The 25,978-nt window shown below is 41.7% G+C and overlaps 1 protein-coding gene across 1 annotated transcript in view; it reads right to left on the bottom strand.

Moving 5' to 3' along the window:
• RyR (Ryanodine receptor) overlaps positions 1-25,497 on the bottom strand; it is a 1,110,242-nt gene extending 1,084,745 nt beyond the window's left edge. The window contains exons 1-2 of the mRNA XM_089598062.1: positions 25,391-25,497; positions 25,141-25,304 (exon numbers count right to left, since the gene is read on the bottom strand). Coding sequence (XP_089454188.1) covers positions 25,141-25,194 — 54 coding nt within the window. The 5' untranslated portion in view covers positions 25,195-25,304; positions 25,391-25,497. The remainder of the gene's footprint in view (positions 1-25,140; positions 25,305-25,390) is intronic.
• Between the last annotated feature and the right edge of the window lie 481 nt (positions 25,498-25,978).

Below are 25,978 nucleotides of genomic sequence, written 5' to 3'. Positions count from 1 at the left end.
AGGTGTTGACAAGGCGATGGCAATGCTGTTCCTTAATGACTTGGTTTGCTTCTTGGGCAAGAGACGCACATATGTACCCTACCTGTACCTTATCTCTTCTTTGTCTTGTTGCGTTATTTTTCACTGTTCTACTTGAACGTTCTGTTGGTCATCACTGCTTCGGCCGGAGTTACTTTTTTCCTGCTTTGCCCGGATAAGTTTCTGGAGTAGCTTCTCATTGGTGCGTCTACTGGCTTCTTGTTAAATAAGTAATTCATGAAGCAAGCTCAGTACCGTCCGGCTATCAGCCGCTTTCTTTGCATTCACAGCACCGATTTTTAGGGATAGCTTGAGATTCCTTGTCCCTGGTACTTTTTTCGGACAGGCCAGCTCTGGTAGCGCAAAATACTCCGGTGCTGGAGGTTCTTGAAAGATTTCTTTGACCTGTAATATCCGCTTGGCCTCCACGGCTTGACTTTGTAGGTACCATGAGTCACACACCTTATGCCATTTAATACAGAGGTGTAGTTCTGGCCTCATACTGGCAATAAGCAGATCGATTTCTGCCTCCGCGTCCATCGGTGGGTCTAATTGACGCAGCATCGCTGTTAGTTGCGTTAGATAGCCCCGTACTGGCTTTTCATCGTACTGTCTGCGTATGAGCATGTCTTTTTTCAGCTTGCCCTTCAGGCCCTTGCCAATGTCAAACCACTTTCTTGCTGTGGTCATGGACTCTACCAAGGTTTTTCATCTTCATTTTTAAATGCGAAACTGAAGAAGCGCATTGTTGCTTAGAAGCGCGAGCAGTGCTCGAAGCATCTCATCGACCGAAAGGTTGACAAACTCTCGGCATTCCTGTACATTCGTATAAAAGCCGTCAAAGCTCTCTTTTCCCTTCCCTGTGAACTTGAGGTCCCACTTGTGAGGTCCCACGTGGTCAACGCTGGTCGCTTGTTTGAAGGTGTAAGGTGGCAGGCGCTGACAAGGCGATGGTGAGATTGTCCCTTGGTGACTTGGTATACTTTTTGGGCAAAAGACGCACTTGTGTACCCTACCTATACCTAATATTTCCTGGCCTAATCGCCCAGAGAGTCCTGGCTTAAAATCAGAGGAATAAAAATAAAGGCTCAATCTCATTTTTGGTACAAAAAGGCTATTTTATTCCTATTACTCTGAAAATACTCTTTCTTATGCTAGCTGGCGAATTACTTAGAGTCAGAAATTGTGAGAACTAAAAAAAGTTTTTAACTACAAATTCATGTAATAATAAAAAACGAGCCTGGATCTATTTTTGCTCATAAGAACTTACATCAAGAGTTAAAGTAGTAATAATAAATAAATGTTTAGTGCCAAATCTTTAAAAAATCTCTAGTTTTTTGAAAAAATTGACCAATTATTTATCTTAGTTTTCCATGTTTTCCTTGATATCATGAAGTATTCAAACTAGTTTCCTGTATTTACGTGCCTACTATTTTATAGTAAATAAATTAAGCTATGATTCTCGAAAATTGATAACTAGAATTCTTAAAACAGAGTTTTTAAGATTGTAAAGTTTGGCTACGCGTCGTGACAAATCTGTGAGCTTTTTAATAAAATCAACCTGTGTCACGTAGTTGAAGATATCGATAATACGACTATACTAATATACCTTAACAAAAAAAAAATTAGCTGCCTGGCATTGTATGGCTAGAGGTGCTGTTTAATGGTCTATCTTATTAATTACAAACAATCAGATAAATATATGCAGAACATTGTGTGTTGCATAACACGTAAAATAAATAAACCGATAGCGAGGATTAAAAGTGCAATTTAAATTGTTAAATTTTTATACTTTTCAACTTAAAAAACTTTTTTTGATTTCGTATGATTCACGCGCTGTGAAAAGATTTTGGTAACTATTTCTGTAAAATAGCTATAACAATTTATTGTAAGTAAAAAGGTTAATTGTTTGTACATAATACTACTTTTTTTTAAATCCATACTTCTAGATACAAGTGGTTGAAACTAGTATGTATTAAATATGAAAAGCTTTATTCAATCTCTGTAAAACTCGTTAATCTAAAATACGCACTAATTATAAAGACTAAGAAATTTGCTTTCATGTTTGTACATATATGTAGTACGAATTTTGTCAACGTATTAACTACAAGGTATTAATAAGGAATGTAAATATAAGCCAAAAAATATAATATGTGTATGTAAATCAAAATTCACGTATAATTGGATGTTAGTTGTACTTTACTGGTATTAGTAATATTTGATATTATCGTAATAAAAGTATGGGTTTTTTTCTGCCTCCAGCTTTTTTCTGTCGTAAATAGGATGTTCATAATTTTTTAAGAGATTTAAAATGCATAAATTATCTTCAAGTTCTTAAAAGTTATTTGAGTATTATAAAATTATGAAATGGCCTTGCTGACAAGACGTTTCAAAGTAACGATATTCATTTTGATGTATACAAAAAAAAATTTTGACGACACATACACATATATTTTCAAATAAAACATAAATAAATAAAATTAAACAAATTCATGAAATAAATTAAAAAAAAAGAAATCTGCCATGTTATGGATTCAAACCCTAGATTTTCCAAACCATCTACGAATTGGCATAAGCCTTATCTATCTTTGCTATCCAAAGGATACGAGAATATCTTTTCGAAGTCACATATGTTCAAAGATATTCTCCAGAGACTGTCCTACAATTCACAGCAGTTATGATGGGTAAAATGAATAAATTAGTGGTTAAAGCTGTACTGACAACCTTAAAAAATAGTTAAAGCTGTATATTTATTAAAGAACATTAATGGATTTCAGCATGTTAAAAGTACTGGAGAATTAAAAAATAATGTATTGAAATCAACAGTATGAGCATGTAATCATGAGCATTTAGTTCTACCATTCAATTAAATAAGTGTTGGCATGTACGACTTTTAAATAGGCTGTATATATAGTGTGTAAGACAGCGCCACAGGCAAGGTGATACTTGCGGGCCCTGTGGTTAGTACAGTGTAAGCCACCGTGCCTTCCACACCTCTCATCGGTTCTAGCTTCATTGTCTTTGTCTGATAAGTCGGTTGTAAGTCTGTAAAGTCAGTAAATTGTATTTGTTGTGTTCTACGTCGGTCGGCAGTTTTATTAAATAAACTTTTTGTCTAACTTGTAATACTCGTTTTTATTATTTCGCGCACCCCCTTTACTCACTCCTCTTCAGGTTACGGGCCCCAGACTCGCTTCCACCGCGCGTGATCTTTGTTTGTGTGGGTGAGAGTGATAAAAGGGAGAATGGCGGAAAGGGCTGAAACAGCAAAGGATGGACAAGAGAGTCCGATCGAGGAAGCGGCCGAGAGCGTGACCTCTGGTGACCAGGCCGAGTCCGTTGTCGACCAGGCGTTGTCGACGCCGGTCGAGAAAAGGGGAGCAAATCTGGACGCCGGAACCGAGATCAGCGGTAGGTCAACACTTTGTTTTCTTGAGTGATGCCTAGGTTGGACGCTACGACGTCAGGTAAAAAGGGGATTTCTTGTGCATTCTGAGAAATGCCTGGAATTCAAAGAAACACGTAGCGTCGGTAGCGCGACACGCACATGCAAGAGCGGGGCGGATCGAGAGGGGGACAACATATTGCGGCTGAGGAGAGAGTTCGGTCTCTCTCTCTCCCTCTCGTGATGACGCAAGGCTTTTTGACTGAAAACATATTACGAGGCCGCTTGTGTTTTGTTTTCGTGCTTTCTCGCGTCTCTTGTTCTTGTCACCTCGACTGTTGTGTGCGCGTTACAATATAAATGTCTGAACTGGGAAAGTTTGAACGTGTGTCGGCAGAAAATTATATATGTCCTTTCCCAGTGCTTTTAATTAATTGAACTCTAGGCAATAAATATTCAAGGCGGTTTTCAGATTTAGTCAGGAAAGGCTGATATTTTAAAAGTTTACATTTTCTTTTAGACGAGCAAACTATCGATGCTCTGTCGAGAATATGTCGGGGAATTTCATCCCAAGTCAAGTCAGAGGGGCGACAACAAGCTGCTATCTTGTTGGTGGATAAAAGGGGAATAATGGCATGTGTCGGGCAAAGAGATATTTCCGCCAAAGGTGTGTAAGCGAAATTATTTTCCGTGTGACTCGCACAGTCACGTTAGACTTGTGTTCGGTCGCGCGCAGCTGTGTGAGTGCCCAGCGTGCAATCGTGCTTTGCGTTCGAGCACGAGAACACGCTTCGGGCCACGTTGACTAGATTCGGCTTGCGTTCGGTCGATTTCTAGTTGACTCCCTGAAAACAATGTCCGTCTTTTGTTTTAGATTACCTGATCGGTGACGATTACAAATACATCGTTGAATTCCTTTGTAAAAAGGGAGGCAAAGTGACGTTGCCTGAAAATCCATTTAGGGAAGACGGTGAATGCGAGGAACCTGCTCGTGATAAACCCGGGTTATTTGAAAAGTTGGTCGATGTGTTTAAAATGTCAGATGAGAAAAAGTCAGAAAAGAAACTTTGATGAGATAAATGTAGACAGTGAAAATCTTTGGCAGAAATTAGGCGGAAATGAGTCTGTACACGAAGCAGCCCCCTCTTCCCCGTCGCGCACACCGGAAAATACCCAACTTAAAATAAAGAAAGTGCAAACGATTAAAAACAAATATAAATGGATAAACGTCAGCAAAACGAAGTTGCATATGGCCGATAAACAGAAAAATGAAAATTTTTCAGAAAACACCATGCTGGCCAGTTTCGACTCAATGTTGGCCGCGGTTAGTCAGATGATCGAAACGCAGGAGAAAGCAAACGAGGAGGCAAGGAAGGCAGAGGAAGAACGGGCAAGGAAGGCAGAGGAAGAAAGGCAGGAGGCTGAGAGAACAAGGGAGGAGATAATTCTGGTCATGCGCAATTTTGACCAGAGGTTGTCCCGGTTGGGCGAGCGGGTGAACAGGGTCGAGTCATCCGAGGCCCAATCGTCAACCGGGGCACCCCTGCAGTCATCAACTCCTCGCAACGACAGAAGACGGGTGAGTTTGCAAGACAAATTGAAAACGTTCTTGAATGACACAAAAAATGAAAATTTGTCAAAAGGCAGCGCGGAACTTCTCGCGACAACCATCAGTCAAATACATAAATTCGGCCGTGATACTCAACACATATACAATTACCATCTGTCTCAAGATGTGAAGTTCGAAGTTTTTCTCGATAAATTTAAGTCTGAACTCCAGTCTAAAGGATTATTATATGTCATTGATTCTTCGATTAAAAATACGGAATTTACTAACGAAGACATGATCAAAGAAGATAAATTAAAAGTCAGAGATATTTTATTAAGTAGAGTAACAGAAAAATATCATTTAAGAACTTTTCGTCTGCAAGATCTGGTTGTAATATTGGAAAGTCTGAAAGAACATAAAAAGGGGGAGACGCCCCTTACAACAGCCGCGATTCGTAAAAAATTGCATGAAATTAAATTTTACAAAGGAAAAGAATCGGTTGCCAAATTAATAGAAAAATTTGAGGAACTGATCAGAAATTATAAGACTATAAGTACGTCTGGTCCCTTTTCTGAAGAAGAAAAGCGAGATGCCTTTTATACTGCCGTAATCGGCGCGGTACCTAGCGTGCAGGTGACAGACTTCACGCTTAAAATGCAAAGCAGAGATGGAAAGGGTATGACATATGAAAACCTCATGTCGTTCATGTTAAAGGTCGAGTCAAAAGGCCTAGCAGAAGCCACTAGAGGTCGCCTCACGAGGGCAGCTTTGACTGCCTCTTGGCCCCAGGACCGTCTCCGTTGCTTCAACTGTGATGACTGGGACCATATGGCTAATAAGTGTCCGAAGGCAGGTACCGGACTCAAGAAGTGTTACACGTGTGGCACGTCCGTGTATGACATTCCAGCCCACAAGAGAAGCAGCCCGAGATGTGGTGAGCAAAATAAGTCTGATTCATGGGATTTTAAAAGGCAGGGCCGTAGAAGTCAAGGGAATCGAGGTGGCCGCGGCGGTGGCCGTGGCAGTGGCCGAGGCCGATCCAATTCCCGAAACTTTGGGCAGAAAAGGGACTCTAGCAACGTCAGGGACGAAAAAGATCCCAAAAGGCAGAAAGTTTCTGACCAGGGCCGGGAGACGAAGGGAAAACGAGATGCTTCAGGGTCAAATAAAGGTGAGTCTCGGACGTTGATCGAGCCCCCCAATACTCTGTTTTCAAACTCTGCAGGTTGGGTAAATAATTTAGAATCGGATGGAGAAGATAAAATTAAATTTGTCACTGATTTGGGAGCTACTGATCATTTTGCAAAGTCAGAAAAATTATTTACAAATATTGACAGAAACAAAATTGGTAAAATAAAATGTGCAAACTCAGACTCATCCGCAGACTTGAAGACGGAGGGAGTGGGAAATTTGCTGCTTAAAAATTGCAATAACGACGTTGAGTTGCAGGGAGTGGTGTGTGCTCGCGACTTGATCGGGAATTCATTGTCGCTGCGGAAATTTGCTGATATGGGCTTGTCAATCTATTTAGATGACAAGGAGATTAGTATTTTCGATCCTAGTACTGAAAATGTCTGGATATCGGGAATATATGAAAAACCATATTGGATGGTTGAATTTGTTAAGTCGGACAACAAAAGAATGAAAGTCTTGACAGCTGAGTCAAAAGCACACACTATTCCTGAAAATTCAACTGCAGATATAAAATTAAATAATAAGTCGGAAAATTTAGAGAGCTCGGTCGGTAAGTTAAATAATGACAGTTTTGAAGATGTATTTTTAATAAATGACAGAAAATTTCATGAAGTCGGAAAAGTCCTGACCGAAGAAATAAAAGACATTCAAAGTCCGCTTAGCGAAAATTATAAAAAATTCAAAGATAACAACGGGGCCATGCTGTGGCATGTCAGACTGGGCCATGCTTCGTTGGGGTATCGAAGGGAACTGCAGAAAAACTATCCGGAAGTAAGAAGTCTGAAAGAAGCCGTATTTAATGATGTGATTAAGACTTGTGATGTGTGTTTAAGAACAAAATCCCAAAAACTGCCTTTCCCTTCGGTACGCGAACGAGCATCCCAACCTCTACAAATAATTCATTCAGATACAATGGAAATTATTAGTCCACCCTCTTACCCAAAAAGATACAGATTTATTTCGGTATTTATTGATGATTATTCCAAATTTGCAATTGCTTACCCGATGAAAAACAAAAGTGATACGGGTGAATGTTTAGATAATTTTGTTAAAGGCTGTAGAAATCTTCTTGGGGTTTGAAGCTAAAGTGTGTTATCTGAGGTCTGATCAGGGTACTGAGTACACGGGAGGCTCCGTGCGAAAAATATTAAATGACCTTGAAGCTGAACTCCAACTGAGTTGTCCGGATACCCCTGAACATAATGGCACGTCAGAAATGCTGAACAAAACAATTCAAATGAAAGTCCGAGCTCTGATATGTGATTCGGGACTCCCGGAAAACATGTGGGACTTGGCACTAAACGCAGCTGTATTTGCGTACAATCGTACTCCGCATCGCTCAAATAACATGGAAATCCCTTTAATGAAGCTGGCTCCAAATAAAAGGACAGACCTAAGTCAGATGAAAAGATTCGGCTGCATCGCGTATTTGAGAGTTCAGAGAAACACTAAAACTAAAGTCCATGCAAAAGGGAAACGAGCAGTTATGGTAGGATACACGCTGACAGGGTATCGTCTGCTTTGTCCGGACGAAGGAAAGTTTTATGAAAGTTGGGACGTCAGATTTAACGAGCGTTTTGTGTATGGAGACGTTTTTGGTAAAAATTCAATTAAAAACTGAGAAAATGTGACTGTAGATATTAAATTAGACGAGTAGTTTTTAAAATTTGAAAAGGAAAGAGAAGAGACAGTGTCATCGGAGGAAGCGCCCCCGGTGGTACAAGGAAAAAGAGGAAGGCCGAAAAGGCTGATAGAAACAATGGAGGCCAACTTGGTCCAAGAAAGTCGTGTAAAGGACGTCAGCTTTGCGGACTTAGCTCTCGGGGAAGAATTAACAAAAGACCTAATTTTTAAGAACGGTGATACTGAAACGTAAGGAAATAATGCCATTTATGCGGAAGATCTAGTTTACCACTCTTTGCTGGCAGAAATAAATAAAGATCCAGCTTCATATAAAGAAGCAATGAAAGCTGTGGATAAAGAAGGCTGGAATCAAGCCATCCAAGAAGAACTTGACTCAATAGCAAAGAATCAAGTCTGGAAGTTGGTAAACAGACCTGCAGGACTGGTAAATGGTAAACGTCCGAATATCATCGATTCTCGATGGGTTTTTAAGAAAAAGGTAGATGCTTAAGGATGTGAGAAACACAAAGCACGGCTGGTAATACGGGGTTTTAAAGATAAAAATGAGCATGATCTTACGGAGACTTACGCCCCGGTGTCAAGACTGACTTTAATAAGAACTGCTTTGGCTGTAATCAATAAATTAAATTTAGATTCATGTCAGCTTGACGTTAAAACGGCATTTTTAAATGGTACTCTTGACGACGAGATATATATGGAGTTACCAGAATATAATACCAGAAGGTTTGGTCTGTTCCGATCTGGAAAAACAGAGCAAGGTATGCAAGCTTCAGAGAGCCCTCTACGGCCTTAAAGTCAGTCCGAAAAAATGGCATGAAAGATTCTCGGAGGCAGCAACGAAAATAGGTCTAAGATCTCACATCTTGGAACCTTGCCTGTTTACTTGGCATGAGGCAGATAAAATCCTGATATTGGTTCTCTATGTTGATGACATGCTTATAGCAAGTAATGATACTGGCAAATTAAAGTCTGTGAAGGAAAGACTGCAAAGTGAGTTTGAAATGACTTACCTAGGAGAAGTTAAATCGTTTTTAGGCATTGAAGTCAGAAGAGACAGAGAAAACCAAGTTCTAACTTTAACCCAGACCAATTACATAAATAAGATACTTAAAAAGTTTGGTTTTGATGATTCTAAGCCAGTGAAAACTCCTATGGTCACAGGTCACGTGTTAAATCAACAAAGAAAACAAAGAGAGCAATCAGAAAGGCAGATTGACTTGAATGAGTCCAGATCAACTGAAAGCGTTCCCTACCGGGAGGCTGTTGGGAGCTTATTATATGCTGCCAATACTGTACGTCCGGATATAAGTTATGCAGTGAATGTGCTGAGCAGGCATTAAATAAATCCGACTGACGAAGACTGGAATATGGTTAAAAGAGTGCTTCGGTATCTGGCAGGGACCAAATCTTATGGTCTAAGATATTGTGAAAAGCAGCAAGGGCTGGAAGCATTCTCCGATGCCAGTTTTGGCGACTGTAAAGGGTCTCTGACCACAAGTGGTTACGTAATTAAAATCTTTGGAGACTCAGTGGCATGGAAAACTCACAAACAAACGTATGTGTCTTTGTCAACATGTCAGGCAGAGTATGTGTCACTGAGTGAAGCATGTAGAGAACTGATGGCAGTTGATAATTCGATTAAAATCATACTGAATAATACTTTGTGTCCGGCAGATCTATGGTGCGACAATAAGGCAGCTGAGCAAAATGCTAAAATAACAGGCAGTGGTAAATTAAGACATATGACAGAAATTCATGAGTATTATGTTAAAAAATGTGTAAATTATGGTAGAGTAAACGTCAGATGGCTGAATACTAAAGAACAGATGGCCGATATATTCACAAAACCTCTACCGATCGAGCTCCATGAAAAATTTGCTAGCAGAATCGCGAACAGCTTTTGCGACTCTGACTGGTAACTAATAAGTTGTCTCTGTGTCAGATAGGCGATAAAGGAGCCATGGACCGACTCATGTACTGCTTGGGTGCATTCCCAGAGCCGTGGAGCCGAGTCAAGAACACACATTTATTTATCTATTTATCTATTTTAAATTATAATTTTTGTCTAATATACTTAGCTATCTTAAGTCGGGAGGAAGTGTTGGCATGTACGACTTTTAAATAGGCTGTATATATAGTGTGTAAGACAGCGCCACAGGCAAGGTGATACTTGCGGGCCCTGTGGTTAGTACAGTGTAAGCCACCGTGCCTTCCACACCTCTCGTCGGTTCTAGCTTCATTGTCTTTGTCTGATAAGTCGGCTGTAAGTCTGTAAAGTCAGTAAATTGTATCTGTTGTGTTCTACGTCGGTCGGCAGTTTTATTAAATAAACTTTTTGTCTAACTTGTAATACTCGTTTTTATTATTTCGCGCACCCCCTTTACTCACACCTCTTCAATAAGATTGATAAATAACATTACAGCAAGAGCGAAAGCAAGTCAGTTAAATATATGTAGCATTTAGTCGGTTGCAGTCAGAAGAAAAAAACTCGTGTCGTTGCTTCCTTTGGCTGTGCAGTCAGCTATACAGCTATATAGCCAAAATTTCTAGGCGCACATTCGGTATATCCCTTTCATGAGTCTCTAAGGTATGTGCCTATATAGACACGCAAACCTTCTCTTCTGCTCGGAGGCGCATACTCCTACTGTGCTATAAAAAAAAAAAAAAATGTACCTGATTCGACGCTTGGACATGACGCACAGTGTGACGGAACGCGAAAAAATGTGTCAAAATTCCCGCTTCAACTGAATTTTGCTCCAAAACATTATTTTTTGATATAGTCTACTCATCTTAGACTCTAGTTTTAGAATACGTTCCTCTCGCATGTCTACAATGTAGTATGTATTGTGTAGGTGGCGCTATAGTTGTCACAGTGGCCATACCTAGTTGCTTATGTTTGATTTCTATCAAAGTTTCAACCATAGAAAATAAGTTAGTAGTGTTCCTAGTAGTTTTTGGAAGCGCTGAACACAAAAATGATATCTTTTTTGCGAAAAAAAAGTTGCTTAAACAAACAGAAATTCGAAAATTTTTAAAATACAAGCAGCACATATTTTCTAGGGGTTTTGAGATTTGTTGTTACAAATGTAATATTTATTTTGTAAAAAAAAATTATTTAATCATATTGTTTCAATAAACAAGGACTTGAAGTTTTGTTAAACACAAGCTGCCTCGATTTTCTATAGTTTTTGATGTTTGTTGATACGAATATTATATTTATACTTTTAAAAAATGTGTTGAAACAAAATGTTTAGACAAACATGGGTTCAAAAATTTTTAAAATACATGTGGCGCAGATTTTCTATGGGTTTTAAGATTTGTCGTTATAAATTTAATATTTATTTTGCAAAAAAAATTGTCTTAACAATTTGTTTTAACAAACATAAATTTGAAAATTTTGAAAATACAAGCAGTTCATATATTCTATAGGTTTTAAGGCGTGTCGTTACAAGTTTAATATTTATTTTGCTATGAAATGTTGAAAAAATTTTTTTTTTGGAAAATAAAAATTGAATTTGTAACGACAAACCTCAAAAACCATAGAGAATATGTGCTGCTTCTTTTTAAAAAATTTTCGAACCCTTGTTTGTCTAGATAATTTGTTTGAACAAATTTGTTTCGAATGTAAATATAATATTTGCATCAACAAACATTAAAAACTATAGAAAATAGGTGCATCTTGTGTTTTGAAAAGTTTTAGGTCCTTGTTTATTTAAATGAAATGTGTAAGTGATTTTTTTTTGCAAAATAAATATTAAACTTGTAACGACACACGTTGAAACCTATAAAATATATGTACTGCTTATATTTTAAAAACTTTCCAATTTATGTTTGTTTAAACAAATTGTTAAGACAATTTTTTTTTGCAAAACAAATATTAAATTTTTATCGACAAACCTTAAAATCCATAAAAAATCTGCACCACATGTATTTTAAAAATTTTTTGACTCATGTTTGTCTAAACATTTTGTTTGAACAAATTTTTTAAAAGTGTAAGTATTATATTCGTATTAACAAACATCAAAAACTATAAAAAAAGAGGCAGCTTGTGTTTCAAAAAATTTCAAGTCCTTGTTTAGTGGAACAAATTCTTTAAGCAATTTTTTTTGCAAAATAAATATTACATTTATAACAACAAATCTTAAAACCCCTCGAAAATATGTGCTGCTTGTATTTTGAAAATTTTCAAATTTATGTTTGTTTAAACAACTTTTTTTTCCAAAATAGATATCATTTTTGTATTCAGCGCTTCCATAAACTATTAGAAACACTACTAACTTATTTTTTATGGTCGAAACTTTGATGGAAATCAATTACAAGCAACTAGGTATTGCCACTGTGACGAATATAGCGCTACCTACACAACACATAGTACAACTTAGACATGCGAGGGAAACGGATTCTAAGACTAGAATCCAAGATGAGTAGAATCATATCAAAAAATAATTTTTTGGAGCAAAATTCAGTTGAAGTGGGAATTTTGACACATTTTTTTGTGTTTAGTCACACTGTGCGACGGGGCGTTTGAACCGGTGGAAAAAAGTCGGCACACTCCGTAGCATTGCAGTCAGCAATCTTCCTACTAATCTCTGATCTCAGCTACTGAGAACTCTCAACACGTTGTACTATCTACTGTAAAATTAGGAAGTACCTGTAGCTAATGTCACACTGTTGGCAGCTCAGCTTGATTTTAAGAACATGCCTATCCCAATTATACACAGAAAAATTTGGCTTTTAGCTAACTTAACGATAAGACCATTTCTCAGAGACTGAGCCTGAAAAGATTTTGTTTTAAGCGTTTTGAGATATACCTGTTTTGTTTTCGTTGTTCTTACAACTTTTTGACCTACATTTTTTAGTTAAGCTGTGGAGAAGGATAAAAGAGACTGAATTAAACCAAAACACATCAGGGATACCAGCAAAAATATTTATTATTCTGTACTTGAAAAATCGGAGTATGCAAATCTGAAGTAAATAGTAGTGCGATCGCCGAGGCTTTCTCTGCTTTCTCAAACTCACCTTGTCATGATCCCGCGTGATAGATATCACATATGTAGACATACGAGGTGTGATCAAAAAGTAAGGTGACTTTTTGAATTTCACGCGCTCTTTACACTCTAAGTTCAACATTTTTTTTATTATTATGTTGGTACACTAGTCACGATCATATGTTCAGAGTTTTGACTATATAGCATGTGTTATTTTTATGTGAGAGACTTAAAGGTAAGACTCGTGTTTGCGTACTCGGCAACTTCTTTTTATTGAAAATAATGGAGCAAAGAATTTGTAGTAATTTTTGTGTAAAAAATGGTATTAAGTGCTTAAAAACTCTTGAAATTTTCACAGTGGCCTACGGTGAGTCAACTATGAGCAAAAAAAATGTTTATCGGTGGTATAAGTTATTCAGAGAAAATGTTAATGATAAACCTCGCTCTGGGTGACCCAGCACGTCAAACACCGACAAAAATGTTCAGAAAGTGAAAGAAATGGTGCTAATAGATCGTCGAATCACGATAAGAAAAGTAGCTGATGATTTTGACATATCTTTTGGCTCATGCCAATCAATTTTGGTGAATGTTTTGGGTATGAGACGTGTATCCGAGAACACCATGATAATGCACCTTTGCACAAGTCGTTATTAGTTAGTTATTTTTTGGCCAAAAACAGTACTTCCATCATACCTCAGCCACCATATTCACCAGACTTGGCCCATAGCGACTTTTTCTTCTTCCCAAAATTGAAAAAGCCCATGAAAGGACGAAGATTTGCCACGATTGAGGAGATTAAGGCTACATCGCTGGAGGAGCTCAAAGCAATACCCAAAATAGCATTTCAGAAGTGTTTTGATGACTGGAAAAAGCGTTGGCACAAGTGCATTGTATCTGAGGGGGATTATTTTGAAGGGGATAACATAGTTTTAGATGAATAAATAAATATTTGTTTATAAAAATAAAAAGTCACCTTACTTTTTGATCATACCTCGTAATTTTAACATGTAAATTGTGGAAAAAGGGTATGACCCTCAGTGAACTTTGTGTTCAAAATTTTTTCCTTGTAGTACATCACACTACGAGTAAAATAAGCTCAGTTTTAATGGTGTGCTCCAAAAAATTTTTTAGTAAAATGAAAGACAAAAACGGATTTTTTTTTGTAGATTTTCTCATATATTTAGATTTAGAAGTTACAGTTATAGAGTAGCTGATTTTTGTATACGTTAGAGTTCTGAACATGGACTGATATCGGCACTTTGGATCGATGCTGTATCTTAAAAAAAATCTCGTTACATAGGGGCATTGAACAACTGAAACTTTTTTTTTTAAAGTCTAACATGCAATCTACTTTTTTTTTTTTACTTAATTTTGAGGCCAAAGTGTGTGCACTCTTTTGGATTATCAATTAAGAAATTTGATTGCAAATTGATTGCAAGAGATTGGCAGTACCCCAAAGTTATTGATAAATATCTACGATTAGGATTTATAATGTGATTATTTGCACAGCTAGGTTCAAATGCTGAAAAACTGAAAGTGACACTGAAAGTAAACGACCATTTAACCGTTTTTTTGTGAATTTGACCACTAAAATGGGTTTAAATGCTGTCTATTGTGATAAGAGCAGAAAGAGTATGTCTGAGTTAGTTATGGCAGAATCATACACAGTGTCATACACACCATTATATGTGCCTTGCGCGTATAAAGTTTATGTAAAATAAGTGTAAAAAAAAAGGCATTTATTGAGTGCATGTATAGGATTAAGATATATCATATCGACATGTTCTTTTTACTAAGCGATCCCTTATACTGAGGTCTGATCCAGGAATCGGATACACTGCAATGTTACATAAAGGACGCATACTTTGACTTGCGTGCGAGTTGGTTGTTCTATACGTGTAATAGATTGTTTCACGTTAAAAAATTTTATGGTTATTCTACGGTTACTTATAGTCTAAATTTTTTATGTGTGTATGTTTTACGTCAATCACTGTAACTGAATTATTACTATAATTGAAAAGCCTAAAGATGTCGACACACCAATTGATAAAATTTCAAAAATAAAACAATAGTACATTGTCACTTATCTAGAAGGAAAAAAAAAGAAATTCTCTGATCATAGTTATTTAAGGAACATTTTTCCCATGTCAGCCTAATACAATACATACACTATAATGCTATATAGTATGGAGGATGAGAAAAAATAAAATCATATTTATTATTTATCAAACATCAAACGCACTTCCAATATTATATTATATATACTTTTTCAAATTTAAGCGATTTCCTTTAATAAATCAGGGAAATAAAATTTTGTGAGCTCTATGTAGCTAGTTGAAAAAAATCTTATTAAATCGAACAAAAATCTCTAATAACAAATAATTTTTGCAAGTTTCATAAGGCCCAAAAACGTATGTGAAAGTGCTTGCATGCGTGTGTGTCCAATACACACATTAAAAGACAAGTTATTGTTTGCATTTAAATGCAGTGAGCAATTAATAAAAATTTTTTCATTTTCATTCTTTAATTTTAATTTTTTTTATTACATATTCAATGGGTTGTCTTGTAATTAAACTTCAAAACATAAAAAAAATTTTAAACAAGAAGCTAGACAAACAAAAATTAACACCTTTTATGGGTTCCATACAAGATAAGAAAATCATCGTGGCACACTAATTTGAAAGGTGTTCATCTTTATTACGACGTAACTTTGAGTTTCAGTATTTTTAAAATATATTTTCATAAAATTCAGATGAAAGATCTAACAACCAGCTGAAATTCTAGCAAATCTTTTTTGTATCGACAATATTTGTCATGCAATTGCCAAAGATAGTGACGAAGATTAAAATTATATGCCATGAAGTACATAAAAAACTCATTGCCTGTTTGTCCGTCAGTGTGACATGTCTACCTACAGTTTATTATCGTAAAAGTTTCTCTCCTTTATTTATAACATGGTTCCTATATAGAATGAAACTACTGGTTTATAGTGCGTGAGGTTTTGCATAAAAAAGTGACAGTCTTCAAAAGGTCTCCATGACGAGACAAAACATTGACTAGTACATGAAGAAAAAATTTTTGCTTAAGAAAACCAAGTGATGTTTTGTTGTAGACATAAACCTTAAATAATATATTAAAAAAACTAATCTTAAGTATAACTGTAATTTTAAAACACATTTTTTGATGTAAACAAACGGCTAAATTTGTGAAATAACACCCAGTTTATTACAAGAAGTATATTACTGTTATTCGAAATTTAAAAGTCGGTACTTTTCGTTGCATGGTTGATGAAAAAATTTCGTGTCTTTGCCTCACGTGTCAATCGAATTTCCTATGAACGAAGTATTGATTCATCATTTTTTGCAATTTATGGCATTAATTTTATCTTATGGACCAAAATAATGGATACAAAAATGTTATATTTTTTTAAAGATCTCTGAGTTTTACATTAACTTTGTAATCAAAAATGTAGAACGAGTAAGTTATTCAAATGTATGAGAAAGAGAGAGAGAGAAAGCTGTAAGAGTAGAGAGTAAATTTGTAATTTGAGTAGTAGGTATGCTCTCTCCATGTGAGTCTGTGTGTTGTTAGGTATTAACTAGACAAGGATATCTCGCTTTTCCTTATGCGTGGGGGAAAATTTTTTGAGGCAGTCGATGGTGCGAGGCTTATTCGAGTTCAGTTTTTCGTTCTATTCGGCCAGAGCAAGCGACTGGGAAGCCACGGAGTCGACTCTTCTTCAAACTTGGAGATTCAAGAGAGCGACAAAACTACAACTTATCAATTGCCGTGGACTTCATCAGCAACGAGCAGCCTTTTGGAGGCACCGACAAATACATCGTTTTTTCTTCGTCAAATCCAGGCCTTCGTCTCACCTCAACATCTGCGAGCGAGATTAGTAACACAGCGCAGGTATTTTGTAAATTTACTAAGAAGAGATAGGAGGTGAGTGTTTTGCGAGCGGCCAGGCAACTATATTATTCGAGATCCTTCGAAAGGTAAAACAAATAAAGTCAATTTCGTTTCATGAGTTAACAAAATTGTTCTTGCAGTTTACTTTGTTTCCCTTTTCTTTACTATCAACCATGGCAAAATTTGTAGCAGTTGCTACGCGTATCATAGTCAATAATTCGATTGACTTTAAGCGTCAATATAAGTTTTACATTAACTTTGTAATCTTAAATGTAGAATGAGTAAGTTGGATACGAGAAAACGATGATTTTGCGATTAAAAACGCCAATTTGATATAACTAAATATATTAAGTACAGAAAACTTATACTTCGACAAGACCTACATTTCTTACGTTTAATGTCTTTTCTTATATGAAAAACAAAAAGGTTAGATAGGAAACCAAGACTTTTTATTCAATTCACAAGCACTTTTTGGCTCATAGAGCGCTTAGGTGACATCCTAGGTCCAAATTTTTTATACAAAAAAATTGCATTGAAATAAGAACTACAACTTTTACTTTTGGTTTTGTAATCAAAAATATAAAACAAACAAGTAAGATAGGGAACACTATATTTTGAAATTTTTTACCACTTTTTAGGTCACAAAACGTTGGGTTACATCCTAGAAAAGAATGATGAATACAAAAAAGTCATATCTCAATTATACCTACAACTTTGTCTTTCATAGTAAAACCTCAAATTCATCCCGTAATAAGGTTATAGCCGAAAAGCTGTTTTTTTTGTTGTTGTTGAAAGTACTGTCTTAAAATAAATGATTTTTTTTTAAATAGGAGACCTTAGCGATTTCTCAGCAGCGTAAAAGAAATAAGAGACGAAGCGCTGTGACAAATTTTATAGGGATAGATTTTTAAAATAACAGTTTTCCAAATTTTAGGTTATGTTACACTTATAAAAGAAGTCTTGGAATAATTTTAAAAAGTTTTAGTTTTGTTTGTTCTAGAAAATAAAATTGAAAAATGCATACTACGTATTTCCAAAAGTACTCTTATAAAATTTGTTTGGTTTCGCGCCCAAGCGCGACAGCCGAGTGAGGCGCTGCGTGCACTTCCACCATGCTCACGGGCTTCCGCCTTGCCGGAAGCCGCCTCTGCGTTCGGGCACTTGAGCACTGCTCTCCGAGACGACCAGACGCTTGTCCCGCTCACACTCACGACGCCTCTCACGCTGTAATCAACCCTCTTGTACAATATCAAATAAAGTGTTTTACCAAACATTGGTCCTTTGAGAGCCGGATTCCGCGGAGATAACCAGCGACCAGCAGCCCAGAGGACAGCCGGTGGTTCCACATTATTTGAAGCAATGTAAGTATAAGTGACAAACAAAGCGTGAACATGGCCGCCGCGGTTGCCATAGTGCCCGCGGCCCGGCACCAGTCGTTCGGCCACGGCAATGTCGAAGCCGTGTCGCCCTGCACGCGTGAAATGTTGTGAGGGACTGCCGCGGCTGACAGAGCTCGCGGTCCAGTCATTTGGCCCAGCCACGGCGGCAAGCAGGCTGTTTCGCTGACGGCCAAAGTTAACGAGTGGTATAGACGTGGCCCGGCTTCATCAAGCCGCCATTGTTGCAATGATCCGCCGACGGCCTTCTTGTCGGCCGTGGCGGCCATCTAGTCCGCTCAAGCGCGTCGCCTGCTGATTTGACTCGAATCGTCGATCCCCCTAACACTGCCAGCTGTGGCTCGGTGGCATATTCCGCTCAAGCGTTGAATACTAATGTTTCAGAATGGACGAAGGCTGGACCGCGCTGTTCGGTGCTCAGTCGGCTCTCGCCGAGGTTGTTGGCCACCTGGCCCGCACCATTCATGAGATGGAGCCAGCCCGCTGGAGCTCGGGCATGGTAGAAGTGAGCTTGGAGTTGCTCGGCGGATATTGAAGCGACTTCCAAGCCAACCATCTCAAGCTCATCGAAGCTCCGCCACCGGAAAAGGCGTCTCGGTTGGTCCAGCTGTACGTGGAAACGCACTACCTCGACGCACGGTATTGCCTCTACGACGCGAGAGACTCCCTGGCGCCGGCACCTGTCCCTCCCGGGCCATTTCCGGGCCCAGGGAATCCGGCTTCGGGCCGTGGGCCTCGCTGGCCGAGAATCAGCTTTCCGAACTTCTCCGGGAGACGAGAAGACTGGGAGAGCTTGCGTGATCTCTTCCGAGCGCTGATCCACGAGGACTGCCAACTCACCAACGTCGAGCGCCTGTTCTATTTGAAGTCGTTCGCTCAGGGAGACGCTAATACGGCCCTTGATACGGTCCAGGTAGCCGAGGCCAATTACTCTACGGCATGGGCTCTGGTTGAAGCGCATTACGAGCACAGCCGCCTTTTCGTTCACGACCATGTCACAGCCCTGCGGAACATCAAGCCACTCAGAGACGAGTCCGCCCGCGGGTTGCAGAGCCTCTTGGACACCCTGGAAAAACATCGCGACCAGCTTCGCGCTTGAGGTCGTCCCGTAGCCGGCTGGGACGATTGGTTTGTCTCGTGTGGAATGACTGGCATGGATCCAGCGACGAGGCGTGCATGGGAGGAGGAGCTCCAACGGTTGGAGAGTACCGTTTCCGGCTCCGAGGTTGACGTCGCCACATTCGCCACCTTGACCAAATTTTTTCGGCGCCGTTGCCGCGCCGCCAGCTCTGTCGAAGCCTCACAGCCCTCACGTCCCTTCAGCGGGACAGCGTCACGCTCGAACTCCTCGACATCAGGACGCAATTACCACGCCCTCGCCATCAGCAACGATACGCCGTCGTGCCCGGCGTGCCACGAGGGCCATTATCCCGGGCGTTGTGCGCAGTTCCAGGGGCTTGATGTACGCGCACGAAGGGAGCTCGTCTACCAGGCACGGCTGTGCTTCAATTGCCTCCAACCCAGGCACGCTGTGAAGTACTGCCCCTCCCGGTGGGCTTGCCAATATTGCCGAGAGCAGCATCACAGCTCACTGCACGACGGTGCCCGTCGCCGCCGCTCGGGGCAGCCCGACGGCTCTACATCATCAAAGCAGCCCCGCACGGACCCTCCCACCTCTTCATCGGGAGAGCACTCGACTGACGCGTCACCTCAAGCGTGACTAGCCATGCTTCTGACCACCCTCGTCCATCTGAGCGGTCCTCCTGGTCGTCGAGTTCCGGCCCGAGCACTGATCGATGCGTGCTCCGAGGTCACCGTGATCTCTGCGACTCTCGCGAGCCTGGTCGGCGCACGACTAGAAACCATCGAAGCCAGCATCTCCGGCGTCGGCGGCGAGTCCGCCGTCGGGTCCAGAGTCCGGGCCCATCTCTGCTTCGAGCTTCCAGGACCCGCACCACCGGTCGCGCTGACAGCGCTGTGTTTGCCCAGGCTCGGCCTGGTATCCCCCTCCACCCCACTGCACCCGGAGGCAATCCGGCAGTGGGCTGACTGCGAGGGCCTCGCCGATCCTTCGTTTGGCACGCCACAACGCGTTGACCTCCTCATCGGCGCCGACTACTACCACTTGCTGCTACGACCTGGCTACACTCAACGAGGAGAAATCGTCGGGCAGCGCACAGTCTTCGGCTGGGTATTGGCAGGCCGTGCCGTTGGGCTCGCTCCAGGTACGTCAGCCGTCTGTACAGCCGCCCAATCTGACGTGGCTCCACCTTGGCACAACGAGCTAACCGCTCTGCTACAGCGGTTCTGGGAGATGGAAGATCTTCCTCAGGCTCACCGCCGCTCAGATGAGGACATCGAGTGCGAGCGTGCGTTCGCAGACCACAGACACGCCGCGAACGGACGGTACATCGTGCGCCTCCCACTGAAGGGCAGCGGTTCGCTTTTTCTTAGCGACAGTCTTCAGAGCACCAAGGCCTCCTTGGCAGCCCTGCAACGCCGGCTTCGGCGAAGCCCCGACATGGCTGTGGAGTATATTCGATTCATGGCTGACTATCTCACGATGGGCCACATGCGCCCGCTCACCAGCGCTGAGCTTGCAGCTACGATAGAGAGTGCTTGTATGAAGAGTACCGCCATCTATACATATGCGTCTATTGATACAATGATTAAAATGTATCAACATTCGCTTGTGTACCTATTGGACGTATTGAATTCTAATTTACCGACAAGCATTAGAGTGACATGATCGAGCTTAGGTGAAAGACAGCTTAAGAATTGAGAACGAGAACTACTTACTTAACTTACGGTGCGAGTGAATGCACAGCTCCTCGGTAGCTCAAGTGGTATAGAAATTGTCTAGTAAGCAGGAGGTTGTGTGTTCGATCCGCACCCGGGGAGGATTTTTTCTCGTTCTTAATTATTTCTCCAAAGGAAAATTTCTTGAAAAAGAAATTATGTGGATTTGTATTATTAAGTATTTCTATATCTTATATATTGAGAAAGGGCATGTATGGATGGTAATAGAGAGTGCTTGTATGAAGAGTACCGCCATCTATACATTTGCGCCTATTGATACAATGATTAAAATGTATCGACGTTCGCTTGTATACCTATTGGACGTATTGAATTCTATTATTAAAAATATAGTTTTTAGAACGTGCAAGTACTTAAATAATTTTGTGAAATTATTGATTTTATGTATTGATAATTAAACTGGTGACAGTAATAGGCATTTATTGACGTTCTTCTTCATCCATCTGGGCCCGTCAACTACATCCATTATCATGGCATCTGGCAGCATGCTGATCGCGGGCGCAAGCTCCGAGTAGTCTTCAACGCGTCCAACCCGACTTCCAGTGGCCACAGCTTGAACGACGTCCTCCACGCTGGACCCAGACTCCAAGCCGCGCTCCCATCGGTGCTCATGCGCTGGCGGCGGCACCGTATCGCCTTCTGCAGCGACATCCGCATGATGTTCCGGCAGATTTAGATCGACTACCGTGACGTCGACCTACAGCGGATCGTCTGGGCTGTCGATCCCAGCCAGCCTCCAACCCACTACCAGCTGCTCACTGTGACTTACGGCGAATCGTGCTCGCCTTACCTGTCGCTGCGTACCCTCCAACAGCTATGCCAGGACGAAGGCCACAACTGGCCCGAAGCTGTGTCAGCCGCCCTGTGTGACCGCTACGCCTACGACTTTCTCTCCGGGGCCGACGACGTCACCGCGGCTCGGCGCCTCCACGACCAGCTGAGCGGGCTCATGAAGGCTGGCGGCTTTTCCCTGCGGAAGTGGGTGGCCAATGTCCGCGAGCTGTTCGACGATCTGCCTGACGACGTTCGCTTACGTCTGACCTGGGAGCAGCTCAGCGCTGAAGGTCTCGTCAGCGAGCTCGGGGTCAAGTGGGATCCACCGTCGGACTGCTTTCAGTTGACGCCTCCACCACTCCAGCCGCAGAGCACGAAGCGGACGATGCTCGCGGCGCTCGCGGGTCTGTTTGACCCATGCGGCTGGCTCGCGCTGATCGTGTTGAATGCCAAGCTTTTGCTCCAGGATCTCTGGCGCGCCAAACTGGGCTGGGACGAGCCTGCGCCGATCTCAATGACTCGCCGATGGGCGGAATTTACCACCGAGCTCCAGGCCATCTCCACCTTCACCTTACCGCGCTGGATCGGAGTCGGGCCTTCTTCCGAGCTTAACCTGCACGGCTTTTCGGACGCCAGTCGCCGCGCGATGGCAGCCGTCATCTACTCTCGCCTCGCGCCCGGGGCTGGGCCGGCGCTCTGCCACATTCTTCTGGCTCGGACGAAGCTCTCGCCGATTCGCTCGCTCAAGCCGGCACCAGAGACATCCGCGCGCATGACGATTCCGCGCCTCAAGCTCCACGCCGCACTGATTGCCGCCAAGCTCCTGCGGGCCGCTGCCGACGAGCTACGCGTACCTGTCGACCGCTGTCACGCATGGTGCGACTCACAGATCGTTCTGCACTGGCTGCGTTCAGACAGGTCAACCAACAACGTGCTGATTGACAACTATGTCGCCCAAATCCAGGAAATCCTGCCTTCGAGCGTCTGGCGATACGTGCCGACCCAGTCAAATCCAGCCGACCTCGCGACCAGAGGTGCCAACATGACCGACCTTCGCTCGCAGCGCACTTGGTGGGAGGGCCCCGCTTGGCTCGCCGAGGACGTCGACTCGTGGCCCCTAGACCCGCTCCCTGCACCGAACCAGCATTCATCCATCTGCTGCGTAGTGCAGTAGCTCGACGCCAGCTACCTCGAGCAATTCTCCAACTTACGCATGCTACTAAGCTTCCTCGTACGCATTCGTCGATTCATCCGGAGCCGCTTGGGCAGGGGCCCCGTGCTTTCGGTCGCTTCACCCCTTACGCCGACCGAACTCCACGACGCTTTTCTCGCGTGTGTACGCCTCAGCCAGGAGAGATCATTCTCGGACGACCTCCAGTGTCTTCGACGGGGCGAACGTCTGCGGAAGACGAACCCCTTGGTACCGTTAGCAGCCTTCCTCGATGACGACGGGATTCTGCGCGTCGGCAGGTGGCTCGAGCATTCGCCGCTGACCTACGAGGAGCGGCACCCGCCGATCCTCAGCGGCGCCTCTTCCCTCGCTTCCATGGTCATCGCCTGGGCGCACTCTCGGGCGCTGCACGGTGGATACCATGTCACCAGTGCCTACGTCTGTAAGCGCGCTTGGCTCTTCGGTGGGCCCCGGCGGATCAAGGCTCACCTCCGCAGGTGCGTCGTCTGCATCCGGCTGCGAGCGCGACCGGCGACTCAACTCATGGCCCCACTGCCGTCGTCTCGAGTCTCCCCTTTTCGTGCCTTTGCCTGCACCGGAGTAGACTACGCCGGCCCTTTCCATGTACTCTCCGCCAGAGAACGAGGAGTCCGGACCACGAAAAGCTACATCGCCGTTTTTGTGTGCCTCGCCACCAAGGCCCTGCACTTGGAGCTGGTCAGCGATCTCTCAGCTGCGTCTTTCTTGGGCGCCCTCCACCGATTCGCTGGACGCCGCGGTCGGCCTGGCGAGATATGGAGCGACAACGCGACTTGCTTCCGCCGCGCTGATGTTGAGCTGCACGATGCCTTGCTGACAGCCGAGCTGGACTGGGGATTGGTCGCAGGCTCTCTCGCCGATCAAGGAATTGCTTGGAAGTTCATTCCACCGGGTGCTCCTCACTTCAGTGGCTTGTGGGAGGCTGCCGTCAAGTCAACCAAAAGTCACCTCCAGCGCGTCATGGGGTCACGCCATCTCACCTACGAGGAATTTTCCACGGTGCTCGTTGGCATCGAGATGGTCTTAAATAGCCGACCACTGACACCGCTATCTGGAGACACTGGAGACCTCGATATTCTCACCCCAGGGCACTTCCTCGTCGGTGGCCCTCTTAACTCCATCGTTCTGCCCGGCCCCCCTGCGGAGAGCTTGGATGCGCTAACCCACTGGGAGCTCGTTCGGGGGGTCCGCGCCCAGTTTTGGTCCCGCTGGAGCCGAGAATACCCCAACACACTCCAACAGCGGTCAAAATGGACTACTACTCGCCGGAACTTCATCGTCGGCGATGTGGTCGTCCTCCTCGACACTACACTCTATAATACATCTATAATGCTACAATTAACACATAAATTTGGTTCTATGATAAAATTTGGTAGTATAAATCGACGTATTGGTTGATCATTTTAACGGTGCTACATCATTGTACACTAAAGCTACATATTTTAATACAATTTAAACTAGTTTAAATGGAAGCTAAGATAAAACTTTATTACTAAAAAAATAGGAAACTATATTTTTTTTTTTTATTCATCAAACTTAAATATACACACTTAAAAATGAGAAAAGTTTTGTATACAATAAAACAGATTTCAGGGAACTTTAATGTTAAAAACGTAAAATCGCGAATACTTGACCTAAAGATTCCATGATTTTTTCAATAGCTCTATATTAATAATAATTATTAATGGTTTGCAGAGTTTAGTTGAAGTTTTTAGTCAGTATATTTACATGTACAATCTATATCTATGTCCTCAATAACATTATTATTCTTATCTCTATTTATTTATACATGTATTTAAATACATATTAGTCTTATCTGAATTATTTCTGTCTTAAGAGGGGTGTCACATCCATTTTTTTGTGATTGTAAGAATAAGAATTATGAAAAAGTTTCATGAAATTATTGTCGTCAACGTGATGATTTTATGTGAGAGAAATAGTCTACTTAAATTATTATACTTTTCGATCTATTATAATAGTAACAGTTTGTTACCTTTTAAAAGTAGCGCAAAAGCTTTTTAAATTATAAACCACATTTTTTAATGTTAAATAAAAATAAGAACCTGTAGCTGTAAAAATTTCATAGATCAAAATTTAAGTGCAGCATTTAGCCATCAGCTGGTCTGGTGCTATAACTTTTTAGTCCACGTAAGCTTGACCTACATTGCGTAAAATCTCAAAACCCATGAATTTTTTTTCATTTTTCATTCTCTGTATGCAATACTTATTAAAAAGAACAAGAGTCAACTTACCGTGCGTAAAAACGAGACGTCATCCTGCTCAGAGCCCCCCTCGCTGTCTGCCATCTTTGACTGCTCTACTCAAAAATCAGGGTACGAAATAACTTTGATCTTCTTCTTTTCCTCTGTCTTATCGCTTAATCAATACTTCTGACACCAAACTGTTAGCGGACTTTCTGAAAGTCACATGAAATTTTAATTACTAGACTGGCTACTGCTATTCAACGAATGTATACAATACTTTTTAACAGGCATATATTACTTGAAAAAAGCCGCATGGATAAAAAGATCCTTCCTTGTGGCCAAGGTTACTGCTTCTGTCTTTATTGATAACGTTGATAGCGGTGTCAGTATGGTAGTAGTGCTTAACTTATACACTGTTTCACTGAAGCTGTGTAAACATAACATGAATATGTGAGTCTCGCCAGCTGATTTATGTAGTAACATTGATGTCTGATTTTTTTAAAAAGAAGATATACGTATACATTAGTGACTAAGTATATGTCTTGCAGTACGTCCAGAAATCAACATGCTTTTCATATGTAAGATCAGTTTTTGAAGTTATACTACTATGGGCGCGTTATGCGTTAGAGTAAATCAATGATTTCCGGTTTCTGACCTTCAGAAAAAGTGTAAAGGAAGTGGACTTCGCTCGTTACTCCCCCATCACCCTCCCCCCCTTGTGTGTCGTCCCATGCTGGTTTCCTCCACATCACGCAACACCACGTTAAGCCACCACACGTTTTAAATTTTGAAAATTCTATCTCTTTTAACCAATTCTAAAAAAAAAAGGTTTTGAATCCTTGATCTCCTACACAGTAGCCAAAACCGTTACCCACTCCGTTACGAG

The sequence above is a fragment of the Copidosoma floridanum genome, unplaced genomic scaffold (genome assembly GCF_036245765.1).
Source record: "Copidosoma floridanum isolate Cflo_tuat_1 unplaced genomic scaffold, Cflo_Japanese_pri ptg000004l, whole genome shotgun sequence".
Taxonomy (NCBI): Eukaryota; Metazoa; Arthropoda; class Insecta; order Hymenoptera; family Encyrtidae; genus Copidosoma; species Copidosoma floridanum.
This window is presented reverse-complemented; position numbering and strand designations above follow the sequence as displayed.